Source organism: Patiria miniata, unplaced genomic scaffold (assembly GCF_015706575.1).
Source record: "Patiria miniata isolate m_02_andy unplaced genomic scaffold, ASM1570657v1 HiC_scaffold_16, whole genome shotgun sequence".
NCBI classification, from domain to species: Eukaryota; Metazoa; Echinodermata; class Asteroidea; order Valvatida; family Asterinidae; genus Patiria; species Patiria miniata.
In genome coordinates, this window is record NW_024037054.1 from 2184459 (window position 1) to 2198631 (window position 14173).

The following is a 14173-nucleotide window of genomic DNA, read 5'->3' on the forward strand; positions in this document are numbered from 1 at the left end:
ATCATTTCAGCTTGTGTCTATTGTGTGTACGTAGGTACATGCAAATGGCATATTCACAGCAATCCATGTATGTAATTACCGTACTCTGTGAGGGCAGATAGTGACGTCAATAGCCAGAGATGGAAAATAAATAAAAACTTGTTTCTGCATTATTTGAAAACCAAATGCTGCGTAAACATTACAAGATTTTTCCCCCTGCATTTCTCTTTTAAATAAATGAATCATCAGTCAGGGCTTTTTATCAGGTGCAAGGCAAGTGAAAAATTACAGCACATTGTAAAGTCTGCTTCATGAAAAAGTATCTTAATAACTCTACATAATTTGTATTTCTCCTGGGTCGAAATTTCAATAATTAAATAAAACTAAATCATTACTAAAAGAGTAACACAGAATGGAAGCTGTGATTAAGTAAACATATTTTTAGGATATTCTGGCCTAATTGTTTAAAGAGGTATGTGTACCGGTACATCTTGAATCTACATGACTATGCAAGTCAAGTCCAGATGTGAATACATGTATAATTTCTAGCCATAATTTCTAGTCATGTATGTATGTCTAATTTCTTGTCATACCATTTGTTGCACAAATGTACTGCAAGTAGATATGTTTTCAATATCAATCTTTCTATTTTGGGGACAATTTTCTATGAATAGCAAACTGCAAATTTCTTCAATTATTTGCACGTATTTCTTGAAATATCCTCCATCCAGAACGGAGAGAATATAATTTAAAATGAGTACATTGGTCAGAACAGATACCAAAATAAATGAATGAATGATACATGTATACTTGTTAATAACTCTTTTTTCGTAAATTTCCCAAAGGGAAAGCAAAATTTGTCTTGCACGTGCAGGTTAACAATGTTAGGAAAAGTGAATTCTCAATCAAGTTACAACAAGAATTAAGTTGAGTACCACTGTTTTATTTTGAAGGAATTTTTAATCATATTGAAAAAGGAATAAAAATTTAGCAGGCCTAAAATTTCCGCCCTGGGGACAGAAACATCAGGCCAGATTATTAGTCTTAATTTATATAATTCAGGTCAATCCAGTCAGTATGTTTGCAGCAGTTTTATTTATTTCCATAATGCATGAAAAAGTGAGCAGATATTCCATGAATATTATCATTAGTGTCACACCGCATATTGCCCAAAGGCACATTTATGGTAAAGCAAAACTACCACAACACAAAACCTTTATTTTCTTGTTTGCATACAGATTGGCACTTATCCAAGAGTCATAAATGTGGGGTTATCCACAATAGGATACAGAGACATTAAAGATGCTAATTACAATGTATGTGGGAGAACACTGCCTCCTAGGCGGTGTCCATGATTGCCAATCAATACAATTCTCTCAGGATTCCCACTGCACAGTCTTGATCCAATTAGTGCTGCTAAGAATTTTTGTCAGAACATTTACAAATCAATACAAAGATCATGGAAGTCGTATTAAGTTAAAGAGTATTATGCAAAACGGGCAAAGCAAGTGAAAGAAATGATTGAGTTTCAAGCTAAATCAATTTGGCTGAGGCTGTCTCATCCAAAGACAGTATTGGTTTGTGCACAATTAGAATAAAATTATATTACATACTTGCGCCATATCTGGCAAACCAGTGTAAGCACGCAATGTTTCCCCAACCCAGAATGGTCATGAAACTAAGGCCATACATGTACAGCAGTACAGACTCCTTAGGCTTTACAGTCCATCATTTGCAGCTATCCAAAAAGTAACTGACGTAATATTGTTAGAAAGCACACTTGGTTTAAAGACAGCAATGGGATTTAAGTCCCTGTGAAATTATTCGTTTTGGTAAGCTGTCATTTTGAAGAAATCAATGAAAGAAGGCCATTTCCAAAGGTGCGTCTAAACATGCATTCTTGGAAATTTCTATTAGTAGTTCGTTTTTAATTCGGCGAAGCGCGTTCAAGTATTGACATGACGCACACGTGTGCACAGTTGCTTTAATTCGTCGGTTCAGTGCGCGACATCGCGTAGCTGCAATCGGCTCAGTGAGAACGTGTCTCGGACACAGAATTCAGGCCCAATTCAAAACATGACTCAGCAACTTTTGATTTGAAATCGAGATCCTAGAATATTGTTTTCGCGGAATATACAGCATTCACTGAGCTGAAACTTCATCAGGTTAGTTGTTCAGCACCCTTCTTTAGAATTGGAGCACTTTGGTTGCTTCAAACGAACATAATGCACAAATTACAAATGATGGACAGAATTCCATATCCCAGGGGAAATTATGGTCTTGTTTCCTACTGAAGCAGAAACTTAACAGACCTCCAACTTTTTTCCTCTTTTTTCTTTTTCTTACAGGTGATACCGTGAAGTCCAAGCGCTTTATTTGGTTATGACATTCTGGTCTAATAAATAAATAAATCCACAGTCCCTACCGTATTGTACACATTCCTATGGCGTAGTAGTATAGAGTTTGGGTTATGAGAAACGTTTCCATCCACTCTGTAAAGTGCAAACTGCAAAACCATGATATGAAATGCAGAGACAACAAACACTGTGGTCAGGCCGGGCTGAATTAATACTAATGGGAGCCAACTGTACATCAAATACGTCCGTTTCCTTGGTCTATGATCAAACCAAATGTTAATCCAGTTAAGTACAAAATACATGTGTATTGAAGCAATATACGTTAATTTACAACGTCATATCAAAAACTGCACCTAGCTTTGCACAGATTTTCACACACCTTCAATTTAACACTTTTGAAAATTATCATCATTCATAATCTCAACTCGCTCAATTGTTTTGTTTTAAATAATTTTTTTTTTTAAATACAAACAAGAATACAGTAACCTGATGCCAATTTATTGTAGGAAAAGCATTATTTTCATCATTACAAAAACAATGATGCTAACAAAGTGCTATGTTTGGTAGTATTACTGTAGGTCTCCTGAAGTCAACTTACATTAAATGAAGCCCCTTTTTTCTTCGAATAATATGTCATACAATTCTGAATGTTCGTTGGGCCTAAAAAGACTATCAATCTGGAACATGACGCTTGTAGACTGGTACCCTGACTGATGATAGCGCACTTTTACATTTCCCCCGACCTTCCCCTCGCCTCACAGTCATGCATTGTTCCGCTCCCTTTGTTGACGAGGTTCTTATTCCTCCATGGTTTGATGTTGGTATTTGGGGGTCCTACTAGCATCAACAAGCATCAACAAGCGTCAACTTAGCATCAACATATTTTGTATACGTTTTTAAACATCAGAAGTAGCTGTATATATGGCAGAAATAGCGAAAAAGAACATCTTCAGCATATAAATTAAAGTTAAAATTAATTAAAATGCTGGGTTTTTTTTCAACCCGAAACCTACACCGAGGTTTGTCAATTTAGTACTGGCCACCATCTTGCTTAGAGCTCCGCTTCACGAGAACAAGATGGCGGCCAACACTAAACCGACAAACTTGTTGTACATGTACGGTAGGTTTCGCATTGAAAAAAACCCCCAACTTTTTTATGATTTTAATTTTTAAGTATAATTAATATGCTGAAGATGTTCTCTCTATTTCTACCATATAAAGCTACCGGTACTTCTGATGTTCAACAACTTATACAAAATTTGTTGATGCTGGGTTGACGACCGTTGACGCTTGTTGATGCATTTTAGTAGGACCGGTAGGAAAAAATGTTGCAACCTGACGTCATTTCCGCGATTGTATACATTTTCCAAACAAAATTGGAAATGTTTCTCAGTCCCAGATTCATGTCTTATCATATCATCATTTTTGCAATGAATGACCTTCATTGAGATGATATATGAAGAAAAAAGTGGCGTCAGGTTGTAACATTTTTTCTGGACCGGGACTTGGTATTGAAATAGAACCTTTTCATTTCCATAAACTAAAAATGCTCATAAATAAGCCCTCTTATTGTTTCATTGTTTATCAATTAATGATCTTTGTGAAAGTGCAGGAACATGCAAAGAATTAAATACACCAAAAGTATCCTACTACTTACTAGTACGTCAGTCTTTTGTTTTTTATTTAAAGAAATTCATTATTTAATTTACAACACAGTTCAGGAAGGTAACTAACTTACAGTCTGCACTTAAAGCAAGAAACGATCTCAGGTGATAACAATTAACATGTCAACATACAATTACAAACAATCTGACATTCGTGACAATATACAAATATGTTTCAAGCATTAGCATGTAATGGAATTTCACTCAGGGATGTCAGAATCACGCCACATGATTATCACGTGCACACCGACACTTTTGACAGTTTTAGACGATACAAAAGCAGAAACATCGACAGCAACACAGTCAACTTATCATTATAACTTCTTCCACTTACACATTTCATCAATTTTACGTGTATATTCCGTTTTCTCTTAAAAAAAACACACGATTCTAAATTTACCTTTCACGTGTCCCGCGCGCTTTGCGTACGTAAATTTGTACTGTACATCATGTACTGTGTGCGTAAATTATATGCAGTGACGTGTAGCAGCCATATTTGACAGCTTGCCAGCCACACAGTTAATTACGTTTTTATTCAACAAAATTAAATACCTGGGGAAAAACAAGGCAAATGAAACATCAACGAGAAAAACACGGTGTAACTTACCAAATGGCATCAGATTTGGAGGGGATGTTCCCCTCCAAAACCTAAAATAAAATCCCACATCCCAGTACGAGGCGACATGTTTTTCCGATCGGCCAAATGAGCTCGACCGCAGAGTTCACCATTGATTTTGATAAAATCTACTAACCAGCGATGGGCTGTCACTTTACTTGACAAACCTCCCTCTGGAAAACGATTCCTGTTTCACCTACTGTTCCATATTTTTCCAATAATAACCCAAATCAAAGACATTTGGGCAAATATTTTAATTATTGTAAGCTAATAGTAAATTTGTGTTAATGTATTTACGACTTATTTTTTTAGAATATGAAATACGAATTTTATAAAACACATGTACACGGAGGGTAGGTATTGGCTGTTTAATCGGCTGTCACGTGATAGCTCTAAATTTAGCCATGACGCCTATGCTAAATTTACAGGTGTAAGCAGGAGTAGACTTGAGATCAGTCCATGCTTGTCAATAGCTGCTGTTTAGGAATGAATTATCCGATAATAATACGTAGGTACTGACGTTGACGTAGTGACGAACTTGATCTCCAAGTCTAGTCGCGGAATTCGAGGAAACGAAGTCCATATTGGTGGCGCTCTTTATTTTATTGCGAACAACATCTTACAGCGAGGAAATAGGGCGGGGCCGGCAGGGTGGATTTGGAGGGGGTTTCAAGTTGTCACGGAAAATGAATTTGGTGCAGGAGAAAATAAAAAAAACCCGAGAGAGGATTATTTTGTTCCTTTAAACTGTTTGGAGGAAGATGTGAGAATGATGCAACTGCCATTAAAATGACAATGAAATGAAAAAAAAATGCATCTCTTTGAATAACCTCCTCAACTGACTGATTTTCTTGTAAGTTGAAGTCAATTGTAGACATTATGCATGGCAGCAATCTTAAAGAGGAAATCCCTTTGTTTTGCTGGCATATGCATGAGTGAATATTGTGCATTCATTGTTACTGAATTAAAATAACAAAGATACCCTCTAAGATGGCCGCTGTGCATAAAGTCTATAACTAAGGCCTATATAACAGGCTGTTTAAAAATATGCATACAATACAGTCAACTCTCATTAGTACAAACTCTGTTAATACAAAATTCTGGTTTTAACAAACACAAAGCCTTGGTCCCGACTGTGCATTTATACACAATGAATGGGACTGATGTTCCTCTTTATACAAAATTCTGATATAACAAACAATTTGGCTAGGTCCTAACGAGTTTGTATTAACGAGACTCGACTGTATTATTTTAATGGCTTTTAAGAGTGATTTGTACTCGAATAAAATACACAGGAAAAAAATGCGCACAAACAAGCAAGAATTGTTTTATTCAATCAAAATATTTCAAAAATAGAGTATAACAGTACAAAAATACTCACTATCAAGTTTACAAAATGCAGACTTCTAGCAAAATTTTTGATGAAAGACATTACAAATACAATATTTCCCGTCACCAATACATACATAAACAGTCCAGATATTCTTCATTGGAAGTCTTTAGAAAAATGCTCTAGCAGAATACAAAAGTTAACAATGGTAAGCAATTGTGTTAAAATTTAAAACTAAAATTATTTTAAAAATATCTAACTGAAATACAAACTGTTTTACCCTGCCTTTTTCTTGAAAATATACTGTTTGTTTTTTACTCATATGAAGAATAACACTGCTTGAAAAAATAAACGTGTTTTACTATTAGGAATCTAAACTTACTTGACAAATATTCACACTTGAAAAAATGCACTAAAACTTGAAATTCTTTAGGCCTTTTTCTTTTAACCTTCACCAAAATAATGCCTGCAACCCTGAATCACTACTTATTACTTTGGTATCAAAATCTGTCAGTACAGTCACATTTCCTCATCACCGATAATTTATTAGAAAACAAGGTTCAATTAAAATGGTTCAGATAGGACTAAAACAAATTCTAATCAAATTAGAAGAAAATGTTGAGATGGAATAAATCCTCCCTGATACTATCAGTAAACAAAGGTAGGTCAAAGTTGAGTAGTCAATAAACAGTAAACTGAATCCAGTTAAATCAAGGTTATCATTATTATAAATGTTTTAAAATTTGAAAGACATAAGAACAACATTTGTTGTACTTTATTTGGTAAAAAAACTGTACTGAAGTTAGAAGGTAACATTTCTGCTTTGCAATTACCTTTTAGTGATTACATCACAGACAACATTTGAAGACTTTCTTTCCAAAACTTGATAAATGCTGTCTTTTGGCTGGCCAAAGTCAGGTTTGAGGCGTTTTATACGGTTACACACTATTTCAGAAAAAACCGACAAGCGAAAATTTAAGTTTCAAAACAGCTGTTATATTGTTTTTACTATTTAAACCTCGATAAACATGCACATTTTTCACTTTTCTTCAAATGGATATACTGCGTATTGGAATTAAAAAAACTCTTCAATTATAGTGATTACATCACAAACAACATTTATTGTGCAAATTGTTGCAGAAAAAAAAGGTCACTTGACTTCAATTGTTGATTTCCACATGCTGGGCTTGAATATTCTGGAATGTCTTACTTCTTGACCTGGATAATGGTACAAGATGAAAGAGAAGGAAAGGCGAAGGAAAGGAATCCAGGAAAACAGACATTGGAAGCACAGAAAGGGGAAATACAGAGAAGAACATACAGCAGCTCAAAACTGCATTGCACATTTGCAATGTTAGAGAATGCAGAGAAAGAAGACTGGCCTAATTGGCGGATGGAATTAAATTTTTCTTTAGCTGAAGAAAATACAGACTAGCATAAAGGCATGTAGGATCGTTTGCTTTTTATGCATTTTTTTCGTTTCCACCACTCAAAATCCAAAGAAGAATGTGCAAAACCAACCTCTTGAAGTTTCAGCTCAGTGGATATTACACTTTTTGAGAAAAACAGTGAAAAACCATTGGCAACCTTTTGATCACGAAAAAAATGTGATTTCGTCCATAGCACTTTGCATTTCCAAAAATCATTCAATTGACTGATTGTTGTAAATCACATACATTTCTTGATTCATTCTTAATGGCAGCAAGCCAAACGGAACAGTTTCACCAGTACGATCTTTCATCCAAGTAAACTTTTTGATTATAATTTGGTAGGTTATTTTTGGCGGGTTAAATGTAAATGATCCTAAATGCCTTTAAGTAAACTGCAAAAAAAAAGGTGTGGTTTTTTTGCCAAAGCAAAAATATAAAAAAATATTTGACGTAGGAAAATGCATCACTTAAGAAGGTTCCAATATTCAGTTCCAATAAGCACGTTGTCCTGCCAAGATTTTAAAAATGCAATAATTTCTTGCAATTTCCAGGAAATCTCATAATTCAATGTGCTCATAGGGATGGGGGAATTCAGCATCTGAAAGATGGTCATTGTTGTCCATGTCATTGGACCTAATGAGACCCTCGACGACTATGTCCAAGGTGTCATCATCTGTCATTCCCTCTAAACCATGCTCTCTAAAGTAAGTCTTCAACTGATGCCAAAGAATGCATGCATGGGCAGAATGATTTGATTGATGGATGAATGACAGGGCATAGTGTACAGGTGAGTGATAGATTGATTAGATGAGTTGCAAGCATTGGTACAAATTACAAAAGAATGGGTTGAAGAAAATTGATATTGCAAAAGAAACAGAAGACAAATGACAATTGGCACCCATGTGAAAAATATAAGATAGAGTCAGAGTTAAGAACAGGAGGAGAAGAGAAGGGAAATAGAAAAATTGAAAGAAGTTGAAGCGGGGCAAAAAAAGAAGGAAAAAAACAAACAATCAAAATTCATCATGATTATATTTAGGCCCTTGGAATTCCTGGTATGTTATGGTGTCATCTTGGTCTTTGTCCTGGTAATGGAATAGTGTATCAATATCATGTTCCTTCCCAAAGTACTCCTGGATCTATATATGATTGACAAGAAGTCATTGTTATGATGAAGATATTGAGATTTGGTGGGTGAGGTTTGTAGACAAAGGTGATTTGTGATGGTGGTTGTGGTTGAAAAGGAGGAGATGGTGGTGATTATTTGATGGTGATTTTGATAATGGTTATTTTTTGTTTATGAAGATGGTAAACAATTTTGGCGGGGATGATAAATGATGAAGGTGATGCATGATCACAGCAATGTTATTGATGAAGATGATGAATATGATGATAACAATAGCCAGGATTGTGGTTACGAGGCAGATAAAGTAAAGGAGAAATCAGGATGATGTTGATGATGTAAATATGTGATGAGAGTTTAAAAATTGAACAACAGAGGCAACCAATAAGCAGGAGACCGGATTAGTAAATGCACATGAACAGAAACAAGCGATATGATTGAGAATAGGACAGAGTATTATAAGAAAAGTGAAGCGAACAGAACAGATCAACATATAAGTCAGTGATGGGAAATGGGGGGGGGGGGGGGAATTGGAGAAAACCAAGAAAATCAGGTAAACTTGGATTTATTTTTAATTAAACCATTGCTATGACGTCACACTATTGTTAAAACTGTGGATTCGGATCTACGAATCTCTTACACTGGTCACAAAGTGTGGATTCGGAACGAAGAATCTTTCGTAAAGTGTGGATTCGGAATTACGAATCCACACTTTGAACATGTCGGACAATTGTTCCCCATAATGAGCCTGAATAGGACCATCTGCGTGAAAATTTGTTTTCCGAAAATTACCAATGCATCTTCATGCATCTTAATAATTTAAGTCATTGGTGAAAATAAAAGGTACTTCTCATTTTTTCCTGATAATTTTTGAATGAATAAATTTAAGGTAAACAATTGCGCAAGGTTATTTTTTTTTTAACTAGCCAATTAATCTTCAAAAAATTCTGTTTATGTAAAAGACAAATTTAGACAATAGACTGACTCATTGATTATCAAAGTCTGCTGGGTTATTTCAAACCAGGTTAGTTTATTTAAACCAGGCCCAGTAATATACTTTGTCCTTGGTTCAGACAGAGCAGTCACATTTTTTTAGCAACGGCCACACTGCAGAGCACACGTACATGTAGGAAGTGGTGGAAAGTGCACAAAAGCCCCAATAACAATGAAACTTGAGTCATAATATCCAGCCAATCATAGCAGAGCACATCATCATTTTGCAAGGTCACAAGGTAAGGTCAATGTAATGGTTGACTGCATCCCAATAGTCGCACACTTTAGTGAGCTTCGCCTACTGTGCCTATTAATGGGTGGCCATGGTTCCACATCAACATATAAATGGCAGACTTTTCTATTTGAGGTGTCAACACATTTTATACTCTGAATCAACAGCAGGAGAATTGATTGATTTTTGTCGCTTTAGTAAAATGGATTTTTCGATCACTCAAGAGTTGAATTAATTGTCCCAAAATGGTGGGCAAAAGCATTAGTTGGAAAAATCTCTTCTAAACGTGTATGATTGTGAAAACAATACATGCCAAATTGATACAAATCTTCAAAATAATGAAAATATTTCCCGAAAGCTAGAAATTTATATCCCTTTCAAATATCACCATAGATCAATTGCAAGAGAAATCTACAACTGTTTTTCAGCAACCCTTTTTTTCAACTAAGGCAGGGTGGTATGAAGGAAAACAATTCTAGGGGGGAGTACTTCCCATATTTTCTGTGATGTATTAAGAAATTCTGAAATTTCTAAAATCGGTAAATTTGTATTAAAAAAAAAACAGTTGGCCCTAAGTTTCTCACCTACATGTACACCTACAGCCCCTACTTATGAAGAAAGTGGGAGAGTTATTTTTTTTGTATATATTTGACAAACTATACATACCTCCTCTCTGGATAATTCGTTGTTACTATCCAAGTCTATCTTGGCAAACATGTTGACTGGCTGCTGGTCCAGAATGGATCGAACCATGACTTCATACACTGCTGGTCTATCTGTCTGGGGTTGGTTAAGACCTGCTTTACAAAAATAAAAAATAATCAAAACATCAAACATCATCAATGGATACAACTTAAAAGTTTGACTATTTTTGTATGGTGTTAAATACTTTTAGCATTGTTTTTTTTTCTTTGGTTTGGGGATTTTGTCACATGCAATGGCAAAGTACATGAATCTCTCTCAAACATGTAAAAATGGATTGGCAGTTTTTGGGACCCCGACCTTTTATGTAATGTAATGTCAAGCACTGGGTAATTAATTAAAGGTAATATACAACACTTGCAAACAATAAAAAACAAAACTGCCAAATTATTATGAAATACCTCACTTGGGTGTTAGTGAATAATAGTCTCAAGCATCGGTCACCTGGTTTGCTGCCATTTTCAAGAAAAGTGACATTTCCAACAATAGTTGGCCGACCATCATTGGGAAAATATCCCGACTTTTTTCAAACACTGCCCCCAAATTTATCAAATTTAGTCAGTTTGCAATCGGTTACACATCCGTGAATAGGTTTGTACACATCTGTGAATGGGTGCAAAACAGCTAGTCTGGTTCCCTGACCTGACAGTATTCCCCGACGTCTATAAATTGCTCCGTTTCTTCTGAAGTAGGTAGGTCAGGAAACCAGACTACAAAAACCACATTTTTTCATGGTTTTCAAGCATCCATGATGAACACAAAACTTAAAACAGATCAGTCAGTGTAAAAATATTGGCTATTAATACTTAAATCCACAAATCCATCCATTTCTGAAAATTACAGCAAAAGCGATGTTGTATATATTTATTTATTTATATTTATTTATTTATTATCCACATCCAACAGCAGAACAAACCGCCAATTACAGGACTGGTTAAAAAATATTATACAATTATTAAAAAAAAAAATATAGATATATATACACAAATATGATCAAAAAGAATCATTATAAAAATATATATTGATGTTATAAAAACAAACTAAAAACAAATTATATGTATATAGGGATGAAACGAGCACTGTGAATTATGTGATAGGAGACGATTTCATTTTCATATATACCTTTAACTTCGAACCAAGTTAATGACCAACTGTTAGAGTTAAAAAAAACCATGAAGGTAAATTGCTTGGGCTACTATTCACAGATCATGCATATTGAAGTTATTTCTGTGAGACCAAACATTTCTACTACTTACCAGACCTTGGGTCTACTTGCATCAAGGGTGAACCAGCCTGAATAGTGATCTCTCGTTTCTCGCCTACGCAGACATCTCTTAAGCCCTCAGTCAGACCAGGCAGCTTCTCCTTGTCGTCAACTGCTATATATAAAGGTCTCCCTCTTGATTCGCTGAAATTTAAGAGGAATTATTTACTCACATTACTAAACAGTAATATCATTTTCAAATGATGACATAAAAAGCCAGGTATCTGCTAGATAAAAAACTGTCATGAAATGTTGTCGCAGAAGTAGACAGAAATTGCAACTTTGTAAATCCTGGTACCACACCATCGGTCCCAACTTCAGTTGGACCATCCCAACTGAAGTGTTCCAGTTGGGCTGGCCCAACTATAGCTGTCCTGGACTCAGATAATTTTTCACGGTAGAATTCATCACACATGTTTGCCGATTCATTCATATGTTGCAAACACAATTTATGTTAACAAAATACAAGTTAGTTTCTCTGGCACTTTGCATCAAGTGTGTACGACGCAAACATGTACATACGACATGGTTTGTAAGCACAGGCTCAGCGTCCCAACTACATACAGTTGGCCAGCCCAACTGCAACACTTTAGTTGGAATAGTCCCAACTAATTGGGATGGTCCCAAGTAAAGTTGGGAGCGATGGTATATAGGTGGGGCGCAACAATCCTGCCAGATTGGGTGACATTCAAGCTGTGGTGAAACTAGGCATTCTGGCCTTCATACAAGGATGTTTTGCAAGCTTCAGCTTAACAACTACAACATTGTTGCAACTGTAGGTCTAGGCCTAGCTTGAGTGACTCCAGCTGACATGCTCATATTCATTCACATGTAGCGCTGGAGGAAGGCCTGTGCGTTTCCATGTGGTAGCAAGAGACCCTAAAAAAATGGCCTCTCCCAAAAATTGTTCATTTTCACCTCTAATATCCCACCCCAGAGTTCACCCACATACCTCATACATTCAGCAGTCATTTACGAAGCCTAATGATCGACTTGAAACAAGACCACAAAAAAAAAAACGTGAAAAATCTTGACAATTTCGGTGGCTTGTCCGTAAAAATACGCCAGTTCCAACGGCTGTCTTCCATTTTGTTTTGCTAATTATATTAATATATGCATGACGTGTGACATCAAAAATCGGCGCGCGCGCGATGTATGTGGGTACCACACCGCTTTCAGGCGTCGCAAGTGAGTTCAATTTTCGTCTGGTGCGTTGTCGCGGAAAGCAAGACAACGAGAATGCTCTCCACGGCAACGCACCAAACGAAAATTGAACTCACTTGCGACGCCTGAAAGCGTTGTGGTACCAACATACATCGCGCGCGCGCCGATTTTTGATGTCACACGTCATGCATATATTAATATAATTAGCAAAACAAAATGGAAGACAGCCGTTGGAACTGGCGTATTTTTACGGACAAGCCACCGAAATTGTCAAGATTTTTCACGTTTTTTTTTGTGGTCTTGTTTCAAGTCGATCATTAGGCTTCGTAAATGACTGCTGAATGTATGAGGTATGTGGGTGAACTCTGGGGTGGGATATTAGAGGTGAAAATGAACAATTTTTGGGAGAGGCCATTTTTTTAGGGTCTCTTGCTACCACATGGAAACGCACAGGCCTTCCTCCAGCGCTACATGTGAATGAATATGAGCATGTCAGCTGGAGTCACTCAAGCTAGTCTAGGCCTAGCACAAATATTACAAAATCTTAATTATTGGACAACTCACGTGGAGTCAAATTCCTCATAATTCTCTCCGTCATCATTCATCTGCTTGGCCACAAATTGCAGCTCCAGCCAGTTGCCCGAGGCAGCCACTCTTGCACAGGATTCCAACCGGTCCAAGACTCTGACTGTAACACCCTCCTGGAAATCGGGAAGGTCTGGGTGTGGTATGATTTCTTTTGGAGGTACAACATCCTCCTCTGCATGCTCTGCATCCGCCGATGCTGATGCAATTAAAACTAAAAGTACGACGACAAAATCAAGGAGAAACAGATGGCTCATTTTCATCATTTTCATTGTCTATTGGTGTCTTAAACTTCAATACAAAATAACTTTTTTAAAACACGCTGCTTTCAAAAGTTCCCGAACAGTGCTCCGCGCGTGTAGAACCAAACCCTGTGATGTGGGAATTTGTGCAAGTGCTAAATTTCAACGTGTCCTTAACTTCTGACACAATGTACAATAACAACAATAGACGAAATAAATATTTAACAACGTGCAGTTGAGGAATATCGCGGTTGGAACAGTTCACTGTTAAGAGGGAAAATAGGACGTCGAGCGGAAGTGCTAATTTATTTTGTGAAAGTATGAAACCAGAAATCCAAGTTTATTGACAACAAGAAGAAGCGATCATATTTTTTTGTAGGAAATAAAAAGCTTTTAATCACTGAAATTAATATATTTCAACTTTTGAAAATGACGGATGAGTTTGTGGTTGAACTTCGCGATGCATCGAGCTAAAATTTGCAACCACCCCTC

General features: G+C 36.3%; 2 protein-coding genes across 5 annotated transcripts in view; both read right to left on the reverse strand.

Annotated features, from left to right (window-relative positions):
• LOC119722649 (mitogen-activated protein kinase kinase kinase 13-B-like) overlaps positions 1-4725 on the reverse strand; it is a 34855-nt gene extending 30130 nt beyond the window's left edge. Inside the window, exon 1 of the mRNA XM_038192870.1 lies at positions 4608-4725. The gene's annotated coding sequence lies outside the window, so the exon portion shown is untranslated. The remainder of the gene's footprint in view (positions 1-4607) is intronic.
• Positions 4726-7796: 3071 nt separating this feature from the next.
• LOC119722650 (peptidyl-prolyl cis-trans isomerase FKBP9-like) lies at positions 7797-13881 on the reverse strand. Of its 4 annotated transcripts, none has more exons than XM_038192873.1 (4): positions 13419-13880; positions 11683-11834; positions 10391-10524; positions 7797-8092 (listed from the first exon to the last, which is right to left on the reverse strand). In XM_038192873.1, exons 1-4 carry the CDS (start codon positions 13709-13711, stop codon positions 7934-7936), a joined length of 738 nt encoding a protein of 245 aa, XP_038048801.1. In that variant the 5' UTR covers positions 13712-13880; the 3' UTR covers positions 7797-7933. The 4 variants fall into 4 exon arrangements, with proteins under 4 accessions (XP_038048801.1, XP_038048802.1, XP_038048803.1 ...); XM_038192874.1 differs by having other exon boundaries at positions 10391-10521; positions 13419-13879; XM_038192875.1 differs by having other exon boundaries at positions 7950-8515; positions 13419-13881.
• Positions 13882-14173: the final 292 nt, after the last annotated feature.